The following is a 24,765-nucleotide window of genomic DNA, read 5'->3' on the forward strand; positions in this document are numbered from 1 at the left end:
CAACCAATGGCCACTGCTCCGTAGTCATCCCAACCAATGGTCACTACTCCGCACTCATACTTTTAGACCTTTCCCCTCACTTTGACACAGTTGACCACCCTCTCCTCCTCAGTAAACTCCACTCCCTTGGCCTCCATGACTCTGCTCTTTCCTGGTTCCCCTCTTACCTTTCTCAGTGCATTGTCAGCATCACATACAACACCAACTCCTACACTCCTCTTTCAGGTGGGATTTCCGTTGGTCATTCCCCTCATGCCAGGGTGCTAGTTGTAATCCTAGACTTTGACCTTTCCTTCGTGCCCCACATCCAATCAATGTCCAAAGTGTGCCATTTCAACCTCCACAACATCTCCAAAATACGCCCCTTCCTAACCAATGACACCACAAAGATCCCAATTCACTCCCTGGTCATCTCTAGTCTTGACTACTGCAACTCGATCCTCGTTGGATGACGTTTACATAGATTATCCCCCCTCCAGTCCATCATGAATGCTGCCGCCAGACTCATCCCCCTTACCAACCGTTCAGTGTCCTCCACCCCTTTCTGCCAATCCCTCCACTGGTCTTCATTCAGTGTTCTCCACCCCTTTCTGCCAATCCCTCCACTGGTTTTCATTCAGTGTCCTTCACCCCTCTCTGACAATCTCTCCACAGGCTTCCATTCAGTGTCCTCCACCCCTCTCTGCCAATCCCTCCAATGGCCTCCACTCAGTGTCCTCCACCCCTCTCTACCATTCCTTCCACTGGACTCCATTCAGTGTCCTCCACCTTTCTCTGCCAATTCTTCTACTGGCCTTCATTCAGTGTCCTCAACCCCCCTCTGCCAATCCCTCCACTGGCCTCCACTCAGTGTCCTCCACCCCTCTCTACCAATCCTTCCACTGGACTCCATTCAGTGTCCTCCACCCCTCTGCCAATCCCTCCACTGGCCTTCATTCAGTGTCCTCCACCCCCCTCTGCCAATCCCTCCACTGGCCTCCATTCAGTGTCCTCCACCCCTCTCTGCCAATCCCTTCACTGGCTTCCATTCAGTGTCCTCCACCCCTCTCTGCCAATCCCTCCACTGGTCTTCATTCAGTGTCCTCCACCCCTCTCTGCCAATCCCTCCACTGGCCTCCATTCAGTGTCCTCCACCCCTCTGTGCCAATCCCTCCACCGGCCTCCATTCAGTGTCTTACACTCCTCTCTGCCAATCCCTCCACTAGCCTCCATTCAGTGTCCTCTACCCTTCTCTGCCAATCCCTCCACTGGCCTCCATTCAGAGTCCTCCACCCGTCTCTGGCAATCCCTCCACTGGCCTTCATTCAGTGTCCTCCACCCCTCTCTGCCAATCCCTCCACTGGCCTCCATTCAGTGTCCTCCACCCCTCTCTGCCAATCCCTCCACCGGCCTCCATTCAGTGTCTTCCACCCCTCTGTGCCAATCCCTCCACTGGCCTCTATTCAGTGTCCTCCACCCCTCTCTGCTAATCCCTCCACTGGCTTCCTTTCAGTGTCCTCCACCCCTCTCTGCCAATCCCTCCACTGGCCTCCATTCAGTGTCCTTCACCCCTCTCTGCCAATCCCTCCACTTTTTTTACCTTTAAGAGTCCCGATTTGATTCAAATGCCCCTTGTATTTTGGATTTGTGATGGAATGATTTCTTGATAAGAAAGAAAATTCCTGCCACTTCCCCAACCTAAAGTACCTCCCTACATAATCCCCAACATGCATACTTACCTTGATGCTGTGGCCTCGGTCTACGTTCTTCACTCCATTGTTCCTGTGCAGTAGTCCTCTTGGACTTCTATAGGGCAACCTCTCGAGGCCAGAGGAGCTTGAGAGATGGTCCCATACAAGTCTTTGTGGATACACTGCACAGCTGAGGCCAGTGCAATGATGATGTTGGGTGAAGGATGTAAAGAACGTAGCACTGAGGTAAGTGTGTATGTTGAAGTGGAGGATTTCCAAAAAGAAACCAGATTTGAATACCTGTAGTACCTTTTTCGTACTTGTCCAGTTTGGACTTTGCGTCTTTTAGCGTTTCCTCCACTGCTTGTTTTTCAGCTTTAGAATTCTGTTCCTCCCACTGGCACTGCAGCAGAGAGCTGTTCAGATCCATAATACCCTGGACTGCCTTCTCCAGCTCCAGACGGGTCTTCTCCAGGTCACTCTCGGTGGTCACCAGCTTTTTCTTCACCAATTCCAGGAGGTCCTCTCCACTTCTGAGGCTCTGAGTCATGCTGCTCCTCATTGTCTCTTGATCGCTCACCAACTGCTGGAAATCATTGGACTGCTGGACATCTGCAGCATGTGACACAGAGAGAATGACGTAATAAGGACAAGACTCTGGAGAAGTTCAAATACTCGATCTGCCTTTTGGCTCTGTGGACGTTGGAGGGAGTCTGTAGCATACACGTAGACATCATGATGAAAAAAATCAGCCATAACATTGCAACGGACCTTGTAGATCAGGGGTGTCCAAACTGTGGCCAGAGGGCTGGATGTGGCCCCTTGCTAGCCTTTATCCGGCCCTTGGGGCACTATTGCTCCTAGTGATATGAGGCACTATTCCTCCCGCTGACACCAACAATGGGGCACGATTCCTTCCACTGACACCAATGATGGGACACTATTCATCCCACTGATACCAATGATGGGACACTATTCCTCCCACTGACACCAATGATAGGGACACTATTCCTCCCACTGACACCAACGATGGGGCACTATTCCTCCCACTGATACCAATGATGGGACACTATTCCTCCCACTGACAACAATGATGGGACACTATTCCTCCCACTGACAACAATGATGGGACACTATTCCTCCCACTGACACCAATGATGGGACACTATTCCTCCCACTGACAACAATGATGGGACACTATTCCTCCCACTGACACCAATGATGGGGCACTATTCCTCCCACTGATACCAATGATGGAGCACTATTCCTCCCACTGATACCAATGATGGGACACTATTCCTCCTACTGATACCAATGATGGGGCACTATTCCTCCCACTGACACCAATGATGGGGCACTATTCCTCCCACTGACACCAATGACGAGACACTATTCCTCCCACGGATACCAATGATGGGGCACTATTCCTCCCACGGATACCAATGATGGGGCACTATTCCTCCCACTGACACCAATGATGGGGCACTATTCCTCCCACTGACACCAATGATGGGGCACTATTCCTCCCACTGACACCAATGATGGGACACTATTCCTCCCACTGACACCAATGATGGGGCACTATTCCTCCCACTGATACCAATGATGGGGCACTATTCCTCCCACTGATACCAATGATGGGGCACTATTCCTCCCACTGACACCAATGATGGGGTACTATTCCTCCTACTGACATCAATGATGGGGGACTATTCCTCTTCCTGATACCAATGATGGGGCAATATTCCTCCCACTGACACCAATGATGGGGCACTATTCCTCCCACTGACACCAATCATGGGACACTATTCCTCCCACTGACAGCAATGATGGGGCACTATTCCTCCCACTGACACCAACGATGGGGCACTATTCCTCCCACTGACACCAATGATGGGACACTATTCCTCCCACTGATACCAATGATGGGACACTATTCCTCCCACTGACACCAATAATGGGACACTATTCCTCCCACTGACACCAATGATGGGGCACTATTCCTCCCACTGACACCAATGATGGGGCACTATTCCTCTTCCTGATACCAATGATGGGGCAATATTCCTCCCACTGACACCAATCATGGGACACTATTCCTCCCACTGACAGCAATGATGGGGCACTATTCCTCCCACTGACACCAATGATGGGACACTATTCCTCCCACTGATACCAATGATGGGACACTATTCCTCCCACTGACACCAATGATGGGGCACTATTCCCCCCACTGACACCAATGATGGGGCACTATTCCTCCCACTGACACCAATGATGGGGCACTATTCCTCCCACTGACACCAATGATGGGGCACTATTCCTCCCACTGACAGCAATGATGGGGCACTATTCCTCCCACTGACACCAATGATGGGGCACTATTCCTCCCACTGACACCAATGATGGGGCACTATTCCTCCCACTGACAGCAATGATGGGGCACTATTCCTCCCACTGACACCAATGATGGGGCACTATTCCTCCCACTGACACCAATGATGGGGCACTATTCCTCCCACTGACAGCAATGATGGGGCACTATTCCTCCCACTGACACCAATGATGGGGCACTATTCCTCCCACTGACACCAATGATGGGGCACTATTCCTCCCACTGACACCAATGATGGGGCACTATTCCTCCCACTGACACCAATGATGGGGCACTATTCCTCCCACTGACACCAATGATGGGGCACTATTCCTCCCACTGACACCATTGATGGGCACTATTCTTCCCACTGACACCAATGATGGGGCACTATTCCTCCCACTGACCCCAACAATGAAGTACTATTACTCCCACTGACACCAATGATGGGACATTACTCTTTCTCCTACTGATCACCAACCCTGAGGCCATCTGTATCCTCACTGATGCTGGACCCGGGACATTTTGACTGAATATTTTAGTATATACTGTATATTAATTTATTAAAATAAGATATATAAAATGTTTTAGAAAGGCACCAAGTGGGTTTAAAATAATATACAGATATACGTAACTCTTCACAGAATAGTTTTATTTATACATGGTGTTTATTTTATTTTATTTTATTGAGAAGTTTTAATTATTCAAATAAAGATGATAGTTTTAAATATAAGAATAAAAAGTGCAATATAAAGTTCACCATTAGAGGGCGTAAATGATGATAGAGGGGATGTACTATAATAATTATTATTATTATTATTATTATTATTATTATACAGTATTTATATAATAAATAAGGATTTGAATACTGCTAATACTAAATAGGTGGTTAAGGGTTCATAAACATGTATTATAGATATAGTTATGTGATAGTATTTATAATTATGCTCCCCATAGTTTTATTTTATTATAGATTTTATACACACAGTGGGGCAAAAAAGTATTTAGTCCCCACCAATGGTGCAAGTTCTCCCACTTACAGAGATGAGAGAGGCCTGTAATTGGCATCATAGGGAGACCTCAAGTATGAGAGACAAAATGAGAAAACAAATCCAGACAATCTCATTGGCTGATCTGGAAATAATTTATTTGCAAATTATGGTGGAAAATAAGTATTTGGTGAATATGAAAAGTTCATGTCAATACTTTGTTATATATCCTTTGTTGGCAATGACAGAGGTCAGACGTTTCCTGGAAGTCTTCACAAGGTTGGCACACACTGTTGCTGGTATGTTGGCCCATCCTCCATGCAGATCTCCTCCTCCATGCAGATCTCCTCTAGAGCAGTGATGTTTTGGGGCTGTCGCTGGGCAACACGGACTTTCAACTCCCTCCAAAGGTTTTCTATGGGGTTGAGATCTGGAGACTGGCTAGGCCACTCCAGGACCTTGAAATGCTTCTTACGAAGCCACTCCTTCGTTGCCCGGGCGGTATGTTTGGGATCATTGTCATGTTGGAAGACCCAGCCACGTTTCATCTTCAATGCCCTTGCTGATGGAAGGAGGTCAAAACCTCACGATACATGGCCCCATTCATTCTGTCCTGTACATGGATCAGTCGTCCTGGTCCCTTTGCGGAGAAACAGCCCCAAAGCATGATGTTGCCACCCCCATGCTTCACAGTAGGTATGGTGCTCTTTGGATGCAACTCAGCATTCTCTCTCCTCCAAACACGACGAGTTGTGTTTCTACCAAACAGTTCTATTTTGGTTTCATCTGACCATATGACATTCTCCCAATCCTCTTCTGGATCATCCAAATGCTCTCTAGCAAACTTCAGACGGGCCCCGGACATGTACTGGCTTAAGCAGGGGGACACGTCTGGCACTGCAGGATCTGAGTACCTGGCGGCGTAGTGTGTTACTGATGGTAGCCTTTGTTACGTTGGCCCCAGCTCTCTGCAGGTCATTCACTAGGTCCCCCCGTGTGGTCCTGGGATTTTTGCTCACCGTTCTTGTGATCATTTTGACCCCACGGAGTGAGATCTTGTGTGGAGCCCCAGATGGAGGGAGATTATCAGTGGTCTTGTATGTCTTCCATTTTCTAATTATTGCTCCCACAGTTGATTTGTTCACACCAAGCTGCTTGCCTATTGCAGATTCAGTCTTCCCAGCCTGGTGCAGGTCTACAATTTTGTTTCTGGTGTCCTTTGACAGCTCTTTGGTCTTCACCATAGTGGAGTTTGGAGTGTGACTGTTTGAGGTTGTGGACAGGTGTCTTTTATACTGATAACAAGTTCAAACAGGTGCCATTGATACAGGTAATGAGTGCAGGACAGAGGAGCCTCTTAAAGAAGGTTCAGGTCTGTGAGAGCCAGAAATCTTGCTTGTTTGTAGGTGACCAAATACTTATTTTCCACCATAATTTGCAAATAAATTCTTTCCAGATCAGCCAATGTGATTGTCTGGATTTGTTTTCTCATTTTGTCTCTCATAGTTGAGGTCTCCCTATGATGCCAATTACAGGCCTCTCTCATCTCTGTAAGTGGGAGAACTTGCACCATTGGTGGGGACTAAATACTTTTTTGCCCCACTGTATATATATATTTAATACAAGGTTATTATTTATGTCCCCAGAGTATGAATATATATTGTTTCATTAGAGTTTTAATCTCATAGTATTTGCTTAGATTGGATGTTAGTTCTATTGGTAATGTGATGCATCGGTACGAGTTGAGTAGATTAGAGGATATGATTACGCTGTGCCCATACAACAACAAGCTCTGCCAAGTACTAATATGGCGGTTTCGGACTCCCTGCCAATTAGGGAGTTTGCTATAAGAGGAACCGCCGTTCAGATGTCAGTATCCCTTCAGAAGAAGTCCGGAAGTGACGAAACGCGTCAGGGACGTGACGTCTGACATAAACACATAAACCAAAAGTGGCGGTGCGGCCATCTTTACTATTGGAAAAAGCAGTATAATGTTCCAGGAAGCTGTTCAGGCGATGTCAAGGGAATTTGCAGCTGACAGATGAGATCCATATATGTATGCACTACTAAATAAATGTTTTATACTCTTTATACTACACTACATTGGCTTCCTTTCTATTTATGAGGATGATGGAGGTATGAGATGTATACCTAAGGATTGGAACCCCATCTGTAACATTCTGGAGTGAGAGCCCAGGGAGTGACTGCAACACTGGAGTGAGAGCCCAGGGAGCGGCTACATCGCTGGAGTGAGAGCCCAGGGAACGACTACAATGCTGGAGTGAGAGCCCAGGGAGCGACTGCAACGCTGGAGTGAGAGGCCAGGGAGCGGCTGCAACGCTGGAGTGAGAGCCCAGGGAGCGGCTACATCGCTGGAGTGAGAGCCCAGGGAGCGTCTACAACGCTGGAGTGAGAGCCCAGGGAATGACTACAACGCTGGAGTGAGAGCCCAGGGAGCGGCTACATCGCTGGAGTGAGAGCCCAGGGAGCGTCTACAACGCTGGAGTGAGAGCCCAGGGAACGGCTACATCGCTGGAGTGAGAGCCCAGGGAGCGACTACAACGCTGGAGTGAGAGCCCAGGGAGCGACTACAACGCTGGAGTGAGAGCCCGGGGAGCAACTACAACGCTGGAGTGAGAGCCCGGGGAGCGGCTACAACGCTGGAATGAGAGCCCAGGGAGCGGCTACAACGCTGGAGTGAGAGCCCAGGGAGCGGCTACAACGCTGGAGTGAAAGCCCAGGGAGAGGCTACAACGCTGGAGTGAGAGCCCAGGGAGCGGCTACAACGCTGGAGTGAGAGCCCAGGGAGCGACTGCAACGCTGGAGTGAGAGCCCAGGGAGCGGCTACAACGCTGGAGTGAGAGCCCAGGGAACGACTACAATGCTGGAGTGAGAGCCCAGGGAGCGACTGCAACGCTGGAGTGAGAGGCCAGGGAGCGGCTGCAACGCTGGAGTGAGAGCCCAGGGAGCGGCTACATCGCTGGAGTGAGAGCCCAGGGAGCGTCTACAACGCTGGAGTGAGAGCCCAGGGAATGACTACAACGCTGGAGTGAGAGCCCAGGGAGCGGCTACATCGCTGGAGTGAGAGCCCAGGGAGCGTCTACAACGCTGGAGTGAGAGCCCAGGGAACGGCTACATCGCTGGAGTGAGAGCCCAGGGAGCGACTACAACGCTGGAGTGAGAGCCCAGGGAGCGACTACAACGCTGGAGTGAGAGCCCGGGGAGCAACTACAACGCTGGAGTGAGAGCCCGGGGAGCGGCTACAACGCTGGAATGAGAGCCCAGGGAGCGGCTACAACGCTGGAGTGAGAGCCCAGGGAGCGGCTACAACGCTGGAGTGAAAGCCCAGGGAGAGGCTACAACGCTGGAGTGAGAGCCCAGGGAGCGGCTACAACGCTGGAGTGAGAGCCCAGGGAGCGACTGCAACGCTGGAGTGAGAGCCCAGGGAGCGGCTACAACGCTGGAGTGAGAGCCCAGGGAGCGGCTACAACGCTGGAGTGAGAGCCCAGGGAGCGGCTACGACGCTGGAGTGAAAGCCCAGGGAGCGACTACAACGCTGGAGTGAGAGCCCAGGGAGCGGCTACAACGCTGGAGTGAGAGCCCAGGGAGCGGCTACAACGCTGGAGTGAGAGTCCAGGGAGCGGCTGCAACGCTGGAGTGAGAGCCCAGGGAGCGACTACAACGCTGGAGTGAGAGCCCAGGGAGCGGCTACAACGCTGGAGTGAGAGCCCAGGGAGCGGCTACAACGCTGGAGTGAGAGCCTATGGAGCGACTACAACGCTGGAGTGAGAGCCCAGGGAGCGGCTACAACGCTGGAGTGAGAGCCCAGGGAGCGACTGCAACGCTGGAGTGAGAGCCCAGGGAGCGGCTACAACGCTGGAGTGAGAGCCCAGGGAGCGGCTACAACGCTGGAGTGAGAGTCCAGGGAGCGGCTGCAACGCTGGAGTGAGAGCCCAGGGAGCGGCTACAATGCTGGAGTGAGAGCCCGGGGAGCGGCTACAACGCTGGAGTGAGAGCCCGGGGAGCGGCTACAATGCTGGAGTGAGAGCCCAGGGAGCGGCTACAACGCTGGAGTGAGAGCCCAGGGAGCGGCTACAACGCTGGAGTGAGAGCCCGGGGAGCGGCTACAACGCTAGAGTGAGAGCCCAGGGAGCGGCTGCAACACTGGAGTGAGAGCCCAGGGAGCGGCTACAACGCTGGAGTGAGAGCCCAGGGAGCGGCTACGACGCTGGAGTGAGAGCCCAGGGAGCGACTGCAACGCTGGAGTGAGAGCCCAGGGAGCGGCTACGACGCTGGAGTGAGAGTCCAGGGAGCGAATACAACGCATTTTAAAGTTCTAAAAATGTTTTGTTTAGTATATACTTGCGGTTTGATATAATATATACCAGTTGATATTGAGGGTAATGTAATATGTAGTTTTTCCATTTTTTGAGGCATACACCTTTTTTGGATTTATTGGGATTGATGAGGATGATCAATTTGGACACGGAGGACTAATTTATTTGGACTTTATTTTATTTTACTTTTGTTTTCAAAATATTGACTGGCACAAAAAAAAGTTTTATAATTTTCTACCCCCGCTGGCCACAATCCGGCCCCCCTAAGGTTTGAAGGACAATAAACTGGCCCATTGTTTGAATGGTTTGGAGACCCCCGATGTAGATCCCAATAATGAGTATCTTTAATTTGCTCACTTTGATCTGTTCCACAAACCATCCAAAACTCTTTGTTATATCTGTTCAATAAGAATAAAGACGTACTCTTTGATCCTGCCAGAAATCCAGTGAGCTCCTGACTGCCCGCAGGCTCTCCCTCTGCCCTCTGTGAACTATAGACATACCCTGCCCTCCATGATGGAGAATAGGATGGGGGAGGGGGTATGCTTCCTGTCTGGTGGTGACAATGCTTCTTCCACTCAGTAGAGTGAGTGAATGTTGTCACCCTGGGACAGGAAGTGTGTGATTTGCAGGTCAACAGAACTAGTGAGCTGCCATATTGTACATTTTTCTTCTTGGGTTTAGATCAGGGGTGTCAGACTCCATTTCACTGTAGGCTGGTTTTATCTGTAAGACTAGATGTCCAGAGCACCCCCCTTACATCAGAAGTCAAGAGCCCCCCCACCTTCCGAAATCAACAGTTCCTCCATCACTGGGCACACCCCACTTACCATGTGCTGCTGCTGGGGGTGGAGCTGGGAAGCAAAAATTGCAGGTTCTGGAGGAGGACCAGAGGAGGACTTGAGTCAGCTGCCAGAGTGTGCTGAATGCTGAGACCAGGGGATGAGGGGGTGCTGAGGCTGTACAGAGAAGTGCACGATCTGGCAGAGTTCTGTCCTCCTCTCTGCTGCCGATTGCTGAGACTAGGGGAGGCAGAGACAGGGGGGTGCTGAGGCTGTACAGAGAAGTGCTGGATCTGGTGGAAGAGTTCTGTCCTCCTCTCTGCTGCCGACTGCTGAGACCAGGGAAGGAAGAGACATAGGGGGGTGCTGAGGCTGCACAGAGAAGTACAGGATCTGGCAGAGGAGTTCTGTTCTCTTCTCTGCTTCTGACTGCTGAGACTAGGGGTGGCAGAAATGAGGGGGTGCTGAGGCTGCAGAGAGAAGTGCAGGATCTGTAGGAGGAGTTCTGTCCTCCCCTGTGCTGCCGACTGCTGAAACCAGGGGAAGTTCAGATGAAAGCGTGCTAAGCAGGGGCGGACTGACCATTTGGGAACTCGGGCACTGCCAAGGGCCCGGGGTCAGTAGGGGACCCCATGAGATGCCCCTGGTACCTTTCATAGGCTTTTTTGGGTGTGGTTTGAGTGTAGGCGAGGACACAGGGGCCCCATGATCCCCTATTGCCTGGGGGCCCCATGAGTTGTCAGTCCGCCCCTGGTGCTGAGGCTGCACAGAGAAGTGCAGGATCTGTAGGAGGAGTTATGTTCTCCTCTCTGCTGCCAACTGCTGAGATCAGGAGAGGCAGAGACAGTAGGGTGCTGAGGCTGCACGGAGAAGTGTAGGATCAGGCAGAGGAGTTCTGTCCTCTTCTGTGCTGCTGACTGCTGAGACCAGGGGAAGCAGAGACATGGGGGTGCTGAGGCTGCAGAGAAGTGCAGGATCTGGCTGAGGAGTTTTGTCCTCCTCTCTGCTGCCAACTGCTGAGACCAGGGGAGGCAGAGATGAGGGGGTGCTGAGGCTGCACAGAGAAGTGCAGGATATGGCGGGGAAATTCTGTCCTCCTCTCTGCTGCCCACTGTTGAGACCAGGGGAGGCAGAGACAGGGGGATGCTGAGGCTTCACAGAGAGGTGCAGGATCTGGTGGAAGAGTTCTGTCCTCCTCTCTACTGCCGACTGCTGTGACCAAGAGAGGCAGAGACGGGGGGGGTGCTGAGGCTGCATAGAGAAGTGCAGGATCTGGCAGATAAGTTCTGTCCTCCTCTCTGCTGCTGACTGTTCAGACAAGGTGGGGGGTGGAGATGAGGGGGAGTGCTGCAGCTGCAGGAGTGGTGCAAGGGCCACATGAAATGGTTTAGCAGGCCAAATTTGTCCCTCTGACCTTGTGTTTGACACATGTAGTTTAGATATCAATGACATCCTCTAGTCATGCCTCTCCTGTATTCTTTCCCTTGCTGCACACAATCCACAGATCTTCTTCAGTTTCACATTCAACTCTATCCTGGTACATGGTCCACCATCAGCACAGAGAACATACATAGTAGATGGTGTCAGAGTCCCAATCCTGCACCTGTCTGCTGGATTTTGCAGCACCATTTCCCTCCATATGAACAGGTCACACTTCAGAGCCTCTCCTAACTGGACTGAACTACAAAGAACGTCATTATATAACACTGTATATGGCCCCGTAATATTTGCACTATATATATATACACCAGGGTTTCGGGATGTGCCTCTAGATGATAGGGTGTAAAGATGATTTGCATGGCTCCACCCGCTTCTTGAAATTAGGAATCGTTCTTTGATTTCCAGGATATGTGATGGAACGAGACATATGAATACCTTCTGGTCTACAAAGGAGTTACTGTGCTACACACTGATGCGTTTGGAAGGCTTTTTGATCCCATTAGTCCCTATTCACCATGACCTGTACAGTTATACCTTCACTACCTAGAAATGTAGGGAATTACTTACATTTCACAGTCAAGCCGATGACAACCGCCGATAAAACCAGACAGAGCATCAGGAGGACCAGAGAAAGGTGCAGAGACCACGTCTGGAGGCCTATGATACAAGAGTGGAGACATTACTATGCAGACCATGACAAGACCTTCATCAGATATAGGAGATCATTCTTTATAAGTAACATGTAGGTTATATGTATTTTCCTGACTATAATCCCTCTGAAATATCCATCTGCACACCAGTCACTGGGAAGAATGACCAAACGAAAGTGGCCACCAATAAAGATATGTAGGCCGATCTTTGCTGGTGTTTTAGACCCAATGTCCAATTTCTGCTTGGCATTGCCACCAGTTTCCTCTCATTCCAAGTCTGACGTGACGATACCTGGCCTTGGGATAAATTGTAGGCTCAATCGCCAGCAATATCAGTAGGAAAAAGAAATCCAAAACTCAATGGTCCTATGTCAGGCCAATACCTGTATGGTGGTTTGATATACAATTGGTGTCACTGTGTGTTTGTTGGCACCTTTCTAAGGACAGCACTGAGTCTAGTAAAGATATCCATGGGAACAAGCTTTTTTTTTTTTTTACTTTTTAATAAATTCTGTTTCTTGATTTTAAACAGTTATACAACATGACATTGCAGAAGCACTAAAAAAACAACAAAAAAGAAAAACAAAAAGCAAAAAAAGGTGCAGAAAACCAATGTGCTTCAGTAGTCCCAACAAACCATCAGGCAGAGTTGGAGACAGTAGAATATGCCAGCAATGAGGAGCCAATACACAAGCAGAAACCAAGGGTAATCACCCAATCAAATTACACAAAGCCAAGAACCATCAGAAACCAACAGCAGACGGTAGTCCCAAAATGAACAACAGGACTAACAAAGATCCTACGCAGAAGAAACATGTGCAAAGATCATGTGGCCATGCCAGGACTTTCCACCCACACTGAGTTTATCAGGTTTAGTTGGGCACCCCTTGCTGTTGTAGGTGGCCTTATACAATGGGAGAACCAGATTCACCAAAGATTTCCAAGTGTTTAGAGTGGGTGGCACAGGAGACTTCCATTTATGTACAATCAGTTTTCTAGCATACAACAATAAAACTCCAAGCAACGATCTGGATGATTTTATTGGGGTAAGGGTTCAACAAGTCCCAAGAGACAGTGCAACATGTCTAAGCAGAGGTGTATTTACTACAAGGCATTTGCCAAGGGTGGCATTTTTGAAGGGGGGCAGCACTGCCCCTTGGAAGAAGGGACACACACGGCATGAGGATCTGGTGGGTTCCGAGAGATGCTGCAGGTTTCATGACGGTGTATGCACAGCCTGACTCTCGTTCCTGGGGATGTTTGGAGCTGTGAAGGTGAGTTTCTTTCTCTCTATCGCCATGGGGGATGGTGGCTGGTGTATAGGGGGCAGTGGTAGTGGAAGGCTTGGGTGGAGGGCAGGGGTGCTTTTGGTCAATATCAGGGTCCTTCAGCAGGGGGGCACCAATTTTTGTGTTGCCTAGGCCAGCACAAAACCTAAATACCCCACTGTGTCTAAGGGCTATGAATAGTTGTTCCCGCAAAGATAAATTGAAGGACGTGGGACCAATAAGGTCTCATTTTAAGGCCCGTCCAAAAAAAGTGCAGAAAGTCTGATTTAGGCACACCTCTTTGAGGGCTGTAGTTTTTACTAACCTTGGCAGGAGCGAGGTGATTTCTGTGCACAATTTTAAACTGAGAGATATAAGCATGCCAAAGATGGAGATACACTATATTGACAAAAGTATTGGGACAACTCCAAAGCATTGGATTCAGGTGTTCCAATCATGGTCCCAGGTGAATACAATCAAGCACCTAGGCATGCAGACTGCTTCTACAAACATTTGTGAAAGAATGGAGCTCAGTGAATTCCCAACTTTGCGGGAACATGACTGCACACCAGTGCACAAAGCAAGGTCCATAAAGACATGGAGGATCCAGTTTGGGGTGGAGGAACTTGACTGGCCTGCACAGAGTCCTGACCTCAACCCCATAGAACACCTTTGGGATGAATTAGAGCGGAGACTGTGAGCCAGGCCTCCTCCCCTGACATCAGTGCCTGACCTGACAAATGTGCTTCTGGAAGAATGGTCCAACCTTCCCATAGACACCCTCCTAAACCTTGTGGACGGCCTTCCCAGAAGAGTTGAAGCTGTTATAGCTGCAAAGGGCGGGGCCAACTCAATATTGAACCCTATGGACTAAGACTGGGATGCCATTAAAGTTCATGTGCGTGGAAAGGCAGGTGGCCCAATACTTTTGGCAATATAGTGTATCTAAAAAATACCAATTAGGTAAAGTGTACTGCACTTTTAATTCATCAAAGGAGGGAAATTCACCTGCAATAAACTAATCTTTAAGAAACTCAATACCTTTAGATGCCCAGAGAGCAGGGTCTGGGAGCTGGAGGAGGAAGTAGAGATTCAGATTATTTTATAATGAGCTGTGCTGAGATCTATGGTTGGTAGAGGCTGAAGGAAGTACTCAGGTCTTGTCCCACACCTGAACGGTTGCCTTCATGGTACAAGTAAGAGGATATGGGGTGGTGCAACCTCTGTATAACAGGATTTGTAGTGTTTCCTACCCTGAGACCAAGGTATTTAATTTGTGCTACCAACTGAAGGGGTAAAGAGTCATCTCTATCAGTAGGTGGAATGGGTTCAAGGAAAGGATCTGTGGTTTGGTCCAATTAACTTTGAGGCCGGAGAAGACCAAGTATTGATCTAAAATGCACAGAGCGGCCTTCAATGAAAGGTTCGGGTCTTGCAAAAACACTAACATGTCATTGGTGTAGAGCACCAGCTTTTCCTGCAGTCTATGAAGCACCAAACCTCAAACACCAGGGTCAGTATGAAGGACCACATCTATTGGCTCCATCAAGAGAGCAAAAATGGAAGGTGACAGAGGACACCCCTGACGAGTATCTCTTTTTGCCAAAAATGGGGAAGACACCATGTGTCCTATATTAATGGCTGCCTGGGGATGTTTGTACAGAAAGGAGATCCATTTAAGAAAGGAGGTTCCAAATCCCATATGTCCCAGTACCACGCACATGTAGGTCCAGTCCACAGAATCAAATGCATTTTTGAAATCCATTGCTAACACCACACTACTGCCTGAGTTCTCATGATTGGCCTGTAGATGGGTAAAGAGGCACCTAAGGTTAATGTCTGGTTTACGGATCAGGACCACATGCGCATGATACAAGGAGTCTTGGGAAGCCCATGCTCATGAAACATAGCATAGAGGTCACACAAAATTGGGGCAAGCTCATCAACATAAAGCTTATACCAATCAACTGGCATGCAATAAGATCCATTAGGGAAGGATAGTGGGAACCAATGTCAATAGAAAGCAGGCTACCCTTCTAGGGATGTTCAGCATTCCTCCTTTCCTGTTAAAAAATATCTCAAAATGCTTAATTCAGACTCCTGGCTTTGCTCTGCTCTGCACACATCTAGCTGCTCTCTTGCAGTCACATGGACTCCTCAGGAGGGTTAAACCCTGAACACTGGTCAGCACCCATACCATAAGGACTGTGCACCAAAATGTGGACCCGAGGTTAGAAGCTGCGTCCCACCCAATACTCTGCAAAGCTCCTGAGCACCAGGACTCTGACCAGGCTTTACCAAACCTGGAGAAATCTGCTCAAAACAAACAACCCAGAGCCCCTCAACCTGCAGGTGGGGGACGACAGAGGAGGGTACAAGATCAATGAAATAAACAAGTTGTAGTGGTCCAAAACTGCCATTAGATGTCAGCATACTAAAAAAATAACAATAACCTGATGCAGTACAATAAAACACAGAAACATTACATAAAAGTGTAACAGAACACTGACATTGCTGAGCTTGCCTTTTAAGAATGCTTGTTCTCATGCTGATTCTGACCAAGACACATACAGATAAGGAATTCTGGCCCTTTTCTGATACTCATTTACTATGCATTTGTTCTGGGTTTATGACTCAAAAATACTTATGTCAGGCGCAGCAAGTCAACTCTGAAGCAATGGCAGCCCCTGTACTGCCCACATGAGGACGTTAGTTTAAAGCCCATACCTCAAGAGATCCCTAAAAACTTACCATCCTGTAGAGCCCTTGGACATGTTCTCTACTGACTATGGCCTAAGGAACCCCCTACACCGCCATCCTCAGGGCTTTGGGGTCCTACACTACCATCCTTAAGGCTCTGGGGTCCTTTACTGCCATCCTCAGGGCTTTGAGGTCCTACACTGCCATCCTCAAGGCTCTGGGGTCCTATACTGCCATCATCTCCTCGGGACTCTGTGCTCCTACACTACCATCATCAGAGTTCTGTGGTCCTAAACTACCATCATTAGAGCTCTGGGGTCCTACGCCACCATCACCAGAGCTTTGGGGTTCTACGCTGTCATTATCAGAGCTCCGGGGTCCTACAATGCTATCCTTGTGGCTCTGGGGTCCTAAACTGTCATTCTCAGGGCTCTGGGGTCCTACTCTGACATCCTTGGGGCTCTGGGGTCCTTCACTGCTATCCTCAGAGCTCTGGGGTCCTACAATGTCATCATCAGAGCTCTGGGGTTCTACACTGTCATCATCAGAGCTCTGGGGCCCTATGCTGCCACACTCAGGGCTCTGGGGTCCTTCACTGCTATCCTCAGAGTTCTGGGGTCCTACAATATCATCATTAGAGCTCTGGGGTCCTACACCACCATCATCAGCTTTCTGTTGTTCTACACTGTCACCATCAGAGCTCTGGGGTCCACAATGCCATCCTTGGGGCTCTGGGGTCCTAAACTGCCATCTTCAGGGCTCTGGGGTCTTAAACTGCCATCCTCAGGGCTATGGGGTCCTACACTGCTATCCTTTGGGGCTCTGGGGTCCTTCACTGCTATCCTCAGAGCTCTGGGGTCCTACAATGTCATCATCAGAGCTCTGGGGTCCTATTCCACCATCATCAGAGCTCTGGGGCTCTACGCTGCCATCCTCAGGGCTCTGGGGTCCTTCACTGCTATCCTCAGAGTTCTGGGGTCCTACAATGTCATCATAACTCTGGGATCCTACACCACCATCATCAGAGCTCTGCGGTTCTACACTGTTATCATCAGAGCTCTGGGGTCTTACAATGTCATCATCAGAGCTCTGGGGTCCCACAATGTCATCCTTGGGGCTCTGGGGTCCTAAACTGCCATCATCAGAGCTCTGGGGTCCTAAAGCACCATCATCAGAGCTCTGGGGCCCTACACTGCCATCCTCAGAGCTCTGGGGTCCTTCACTGCTATCCTCAGAGTTCTGGGGTCCTACAATGTCATCATCGGATTTGGGGCTACAATGTTATCATCCTTGGGGCTCTGGGGTCCTAAAATGCCATCATCAGAATTCAGGGGTCCTACACCACCATCATCAGAGCTCTGGGGTTCTACACTGTTATCATCAGAGCTCTGGGGTCCTACACTACCACCCTCAGGGCTCTGGGGTCCTACACTGCCACCCTCAGGGCTCTGGGGTCCTACACTGCCACCCACAGGGCTCTGGGGTCCTACACTGCCATCCTAAGGGCTCCTGGGTCCTTCACTGCCATCCTCAGAGTTTTGGGGTCTTACAATGTCATCATCAGAGCTTTGGGGTCCTACACTGCCACCCTCAGGGCTCTGGGGTCCTTCACTGCCATTCTCAGGGCTCTGAGGTTCTACAATGTCATCATCAGGTATCTGGGGTCCGACACTGCCATACTCAGGGCTCTGGGGTCCTTCACTGCCGTCCTCAGGGCTCTGGGGTCCTACACTGCCATCCCCGGGGCTCTGGGGTCCTACACTGCCACCCTCAGGGCTCTGGGGTCCTATACTGCCATCATCAGAGCTCTTCTAAAGGGACGAGGGAATTTTTATTTCTGTTTTTACTTCATTCCCATTTCGAAGATTTTTCTTATTTCTTTCTAAAAATAACCCTTTGTTTAGACAGACCACAACTTCCTCTGTGACTTCCTGCACATGAATCGCACAGCTTGGTGCATCAGACCTTTTTCAAAGACCAACATAAAAGAAATCTGTATACTCAGATAGGGAAGTGCTAATACCAATCAACACCCCCCATAGTTACTACCTTTTCTACCGCTAGCCCCTCCCTCCTAGATTGTAAGCTCCCAGGATCAGGTCCTCCTATCCTTCTTGTATTGAACTGTATTGTCTCCCGTTATATTGTAAAGTGCTGAGCAAACTGTTGGCACCATAAATCCTGTATAATATTAATATTAATAATAATAATAATAATAATAACATCCTTCAATGATGTAACCAAAAACATTAAATGAAACCATTCCTACTACTGAACCATAATCGATCCTCTATATACAGTGCTGTGAAAAAGTATTTGCCCTCATCCTGATTTTTTTTCTGCATATTTGTCAGACTTAAATGTTTCAGATCATCAAATAAATGTTAATATGACACAAAGATAACCTGACGAAATACAAATTGTAGTTTTTTAATGAATATTTCATTTATTAAGGGAAAAAAGCTGCCCAACCCTGCCTGGCCCTCTGTGAGGAAGTAATTGCCCCCTAAACCTAATAACTGGTTGCGCCACCCTTGGGGGCCACACCTGCAATCGAGCGTTTGTGATAATTGGCGTTGAGTCTTTCCCATCGCTGTGGAGGAATTTCAGCCCGCTCTTCTTTGCAGAATTGTTTTCATTCAGCCACATCGGAGGGTTTTCCAGCATGAATGGCCTGTTTAAGGTCGCACCACAGCATCTCAACTGGATTAAAGTCCAGACTTTGACTAAGCCTCTCCAAAACCTTCATTTTGTTCTTTTTGAGCTATTCAGAGGTGGACCTGCCGGTGTGTTTTGGATCGTTGTCCTGCTGCATAACCCAAGTGTGCTTCAGCTTGAGGTCAGGAACTGATGGGCGGACATTCTCCTTCAGGATTCTCTGGTAGAGTACAGAATTCATGGTTCCATCAATGATGACAAGTCATCCAGATCCTGAACCCAGACCATCACACTACCACCGCTGTGACTGTTTGTATGATATCAGTCCACAGAATATTTGCCCAAAAGTTTTGAGGATAAGCAAGATATTTTGTGTTCTTTTTGGTCAGCAGTGGCTTTGGCCTTGGAGTTCTCCAATTGAAGCCATTTTTGTCCAGTCTATTTCTTATTGTTGAATCTTGAACACTGACCTTACCTGCAGCAAGTGAGGCCTGCAGCTCTCTAGATGTTGTTCTGGGTTCTTTTATGACCTCCTGCATGAGTCGTTGATGTGCTCTTGGAATCATATTGGTAGGCCTGCCACCCTTGGAAAGTTTCCAAGTTTTCCCTATTTGTGGATAATGGCTCTCACCATGGTTCGCTGGAGTTCCAAAGCCTTAGAAATGGCCTTGGAACTCCAGACTGATACATGTCAATTAATTTGTTTCTAATCTGTTATTGAATTTCTTTAGATTGCAGCATGGTGTGTTGTTGTTTTTTAGATCTATTAGTGTGCTTCACTTTGCCAGATAGCTTCTATTTAGGTGATTTCTTGATTCAACAGGTCTGGCAGCAATCAGGCCTGGGTGTGGGAAGTGAAATTTTACTAAGCTTTACAAAAAGGTTAATCACAATTCATTCATGAATTAGCAAAGAGGGAGTGGGCAATTACATTTTCACACAGGGCCAAGGAGGTTTGAACAGCTTCTACAAAACATGGCCAACTGGCATAAGGGCAAACAGGCCATACTATCCCTCAAGATCCACCTGATGTGTACATGTTTCATCACATTGACTTCCTCAGTAGCTTTTGAGGAAGTCAATGAGACAAAACACATACATATTGGGCGGGTCTTTGTGACATCACTGGAACAGTCTACAGGTTCATGGCTGAGGACCATGAAGTAGTTTTAGCACAGGTAGAGGTAGACTGGAACAGTCTACAGGTTCATGGCTGAGGACCATGAAGTAGCTTTAGCCCAGGTAGAGCTAGACTGGAACAGTCAACAGGTTCATGGCTGAGGACCATGAAGTTGCTTTAGCACAGGTAGAGGTAGACTGGAACAGTCTACAGGTTCATGGCTGAGGACCATAAAGTAGCTTTAGCACAGGTAGAGATAGACTCGAACAATCTACAGGTTCATGGCTGATGACCATGAATTGAGGTGCAACACAGAAAGGAGGCTCTGCTCACAGAATCCAGGAACAAGATCAGTCCATAGGTGCAGCCTATTGTAGAGTAGACCAGCATCCAGTCCAAAGGGTTCCAGGGGCAAGCAGCCCCCCCTCTCCTCTCACCTCACAGATCACTTCCCCCAGGGAAAATGACAATCTCCTCAGGGCTCCAGGCTATTTATTAGCATCCCAACCACCATCTGGGCACACCTCCCCAGGGATTGGCTGGGTCCTGCTCATTATCCAGGTTGGTCATTTGAATTTTCCCTCCCTAAGGCTCCAGAAAATTCTAGAGGCAGGGGGAAGCAACCAAACTCCCAGCTCACAAAGTCCTGAACAGGCCAGACAAAACAACCACTGCTTCTCGGATTGCAGAAGAAGCCAAAAACTAAATGTACCTCTATCAACACAGGGGCTGAGAGAGGAATGACTGGAACCGATTCCCTGCATGGCTATCTCTGCACCAGCTGAGAGGAAGAGGAGAAGAAACCGGATTTCAGCTGCTGTAGGAAGAGCCATACAGGGAATCGGTTCCAGTATTTCCCACCCCCCCACATGCTGTGCTGATCATCCTCCCTGCCCACATCTGATTCACCCAGCTACCTGGGCCCCCCTGCTGGCCTGTGCCCCGCATAGGAGGACTGGTGGTGCCACCTTATCCACGGCCCTGGGTTGATGGCACATACATGTACAGCACAATGTTACATCTCACCTGCCTTCAGCCAATGGCCTCTACCCATAGCGGGTGCAGGAGGTGGTCTCTCCTCTCTAGTGCCCCCTTATACACAGCCCTGACTGTACACGTTAGGTTGATGGCACATACATGTACAGCACAATGTTACACCTCACCTGCCTTCAGCCAATGTCCTCTACCCATAGCGGGTGCCGGATTCGGTCTCTCCTCTCTAGTGCCCCCTTATCCACAGCCCTAGGTTGATGGCACATACATGTACAGCACAATGTTACACCTCACCTGCCTTCAGCCGATGGCCTCTACCCATAGCGGGTGCCGGAGGCGGTCTCTCCTCTCTAGTGCCCCCTTATCCACAGCCCTAGGTTGATGGCACATACATGTACAGCACAATGTTACACCTCACCTGCCTTCAGCCAATGGCCTCTACCCATAGCGGGTGCCGGATTCGGTCTCTCCTCTCTAGTGCCCCCTTATCCACAGCCCTAGGTTGATGGCACATACATGTACAGCACAATGTTACACCTCACCTGCCTTCAGCCAATGGCCTCTACCCATAGCGGGTGCCGGAGGCGGTCTCTCCTCTCTAGTGCCCCCTTATCCACAGCCCTAGGTTGATGGCACATACATGTACAGCACAATGTTACACCTCACCTGCCTTCAGCCGATGGCCTCTACCCATAGCGGGTGCCAGAAGCGGTCTCTCCTCTCTAGTGCCCCTTTATCCACAGCCATGACTGTACACGTTAGGTTGATGACACATACATGTACAGCACAATGTTGCCCCTCACCTGCCTTCAGCCGATGGCCTCTACCCATAGCGGGTGCCGGATTCGGTCTCTCCTCTCTAGTGCCCCCTTATCCACAGCCCTAGGTTGATGGCACATACATGTACAGCACAAACCCTTTATCCACAGCCATGACTGTACACGTTAGGTTGATGACACATACATGTACAGCACAATGTTGCCCCTCACCTGCCTTCAGCCGATGGCCTCTACCCATAGCGGGTGCCGGATTCGGTCTCTCCTCTCTAGTGCCCCCTTATCCACAGCCCTAGGTTGATGGCACATACATGTACAGCACAATGTTACACCTCACATGCCTTCAGCCAATGGCCTCTACCCATAGCGGGTGCCGGAAGCGGTCTCTCCTCTCTAGTGCCCCCTTATCCACAGCCCAGACTGTACACGTTAGGTTGATGACACATACATGTACAGCACACTGTTACACCTCACCTGCCTTCAGCCAATGGCCTCTACCCATAGCGGGTGCCGGAAGCGGTCTCTCCTCTCTAGTGCCCCCTTATCCACAGCCCTAGGTTGATGGCACATACATGTACAGCACAATGTTACACCTCACCTGCCTTCAGCCGATGGCCTCTACCCATAGCGGGTGCCGGAAGCGGTCTCTCCTCTCTAGTGCCCCCTTATCCACAGCCATGACTGTACACGTTAGGTTGATGACACATACATGTACAGCACAATGTTGCCCCTCACCTGCCTTCAGCCGATGGCCTCTACCCATAGCGGGTGCAGGAGGCGGTCTCTCCTCTCTGGGTGGCCGTAGACCGGTGACATTCTCATATGTAACATCCTCAGCGAGATCCTCCTGGGCGGAGCCTGGAATGAAACATAGTCATTAAATGCAGAAAACAAAGATGTGTGATGGTCTGGCAGAGATGCTGGTGGCCCCATAAGGTGACCTAATACATTAAAAGCTGAATATACTGAATAAATATCCCAAACAAAACCAATCATTCATTCAGCCGATCGAGCGAAAGACGGCACAGCCGGGGCGGTGGGTGCGGATGTCATGTGATGTACGTGATCCAGCACTGCCGCAGTATAGGTTACATAGTTACATAGTTACATAGTTAGTCTGGCTGAAAAAAGTGTGGTGGGCGGTCCTGAAGACGTTAAAATGAAGTTATATTGGAACGCTTCACCAGCCGTATTGAGTTTGCATCTGGCTGTGGAAGCAAAGGGGGAGTGGTTTGCATGGCTCCACCCAATATCTTGACATGAGGACTAATCCTCTTTTTCATTTTGGGATATGTGGTGGAACAAGACATGTGATCAAGGATCAGGATGACATTCGGGTTCAGGTTGAACGTGGGTTCGTCTTGGACCAAGCCTGTTCGCGGTTTGCCAAACCCACCATTTAAACTGGTCAAAGTTGGCCAGTTCAGCCTCCCAAATCCCCGGCTGCTAAAAACGAAGCCAATAGCTAGGGATGCCGGGGTATACGACACCGACCAAACGCAGTCATGACCATATTTGGTCAATGATGTCACCGAGGATCCCCACCGCTGGTTTTACTTTACCGCAGCTCCGGCGGTACACTGTCAGGACCCAGATCTGAACCTGCAACCTCTGCTGTGTGTGCCGGTATCTCTTCTTGCTGAGCCCCCCTGAGACACTGGACTGCTGCCTGGGCAACTCTTTGAACAATCTTGCCTTGAACCTTGTTTCTGGAGGCCCTCGAACTCCTTGCTCCTCCCATAAACTTCCAGATTTCCAAATATTAATGAGAGTTTTTCTTTTTCTTGTCTCTCTGCCTGGCAATCAGCTGTTACTGAATCCGTGGCGCGTTACGCTGTAGAACGGTTGTCGTAGAACGGTTGTCGCAGAACGATGAAGGAATCACTTCTACATTTTACACTCACGCTGCTACAGCTGAGCGATCAGCAGTGGAAAACGAGCCGCTTTGTAGAACTCTCTCACTATGTAGTGGAAAGGTTTCTGTAGTCAGGAGCTCCGCCCACTGAGAACGAATCAAAAATAAAATGCAAAAATCAGCAACAACACGTTGTTTTGTTTAACCCCTCGCCCTCCGGAGGATTTACCCCCCTTCCTGACCACGCCTCTTTTTGCTACTTTGCACTAATTCAACTGATAATTGCGCGGTCATGCAATGCTGCACCCAAACAAAATTTACGTCCTTTTTTGCACACAAATAGAGCTTTCTTTCGGTGGTATTTGATCACCTGTGCGCTTTTTATTTTTCACGCTATAAACAAAAAAAGACCCAAAATTTTGAAGAAAAACAATATTTTTTACTTTCAGCTATAAAAAATATATAGTAAACTCAAAGTTGGTTATAAATTTAGGCCAAAATGTATTCTGCTCCATGTTTTTGGTGAAAAAATCCCAATAAGTGTATATTGATTGCTTTGTGTGAAGTTATAGCGTCTACAAACTATGGTATAGATACTGCAATTTACGCCATTTTTCTGCTATACAGCGCTGCGCTAGTTTAACGGACAATTGCGCGGTCATGCAATACGGTACATAAATGAAATTTACATTCTTTTTTTCCCACCAATTGAGCTTTCTTTCCGTGGTATTTGATCGCCTGTGCGGTTTTTATTTTTTGCGCTATAAAAAAAAAAAGGCTGACAATTTTGAGGAAAAAAAACAATATTTTGGACTTTTTGCTCTAAAACATGTCCAGTAAAAAAAAAATTTAAAAATCAAATTTAGTCATAAATTTCTGCCAAAATGCATTCTGCGACATGTCTTTGCTAAAAAAAACCCAATACGTGTAAATTAATTGGTTTACGTGAAAGTTATAGCGTTCACAAATGGCGGGAAAGATACTGGGATTTTTAGGTTTTTTTTATACTAATAATGGCGGCGATCAGTGACTTATGGCAGCGATCAGCGACTTATGGTGGTGATCAGCGACTTATGGCGGTGATCAGTGACTTATGGTGGTGATCAGCGACTTATGGCGGTGATCAGCGACTTATGGTGGTGATCAGCGACTT

General features: G+C 48.9%; 1 protein-coding gene across 1 annotated transcript in view; it reads right to left on the reverse strand.

Annotated features, from left to right (window-relative positions):
* LOC149440239 (C-type lectin domain family 10 member A-like) overlaps positions 1-24,765 on the reverse strand; it is a 54,023-nt gene that overhangs the window by 21,389 nt on the left and 7,869 nt on the right. Inside the window, exons 2-4 of the mRNA XM_089658878.1 lie at positions 22,493-22,615; positions 12,160-12,249; positions 1,980-2,282 (exon numbers count right to left, since the gene is read on the reverse strand). Of these exons, the coding sequence (XP_089515004.1) occupies positions 1,980-2,282; positions 12,160-12,249; positions 22,493-22,615 (516 nt within the window). The remainder of the gene's footprint in view (positions 1-1,979; positions 2,283-12,159; positions 12,250-22,492; positions 22,616-24,765) is intronic.

This window comes from Staurois parvus, unplaced genomic scaffold (assembly GCF_062004578.1).
Source record: "Staurois parvus isolate SC_StPar_1 unplaced genomic scaffold, SC_StPar_1.0 ptg001108l, whole genome shotgun sequence".
In the NCBI taxonomy this organism is placed as follows: domain Eukaryota; kingdom Metazoa; phylum Chordata; class Amphibia; order Anura; family Ranidae; genus Staurois; species Staurois parvus.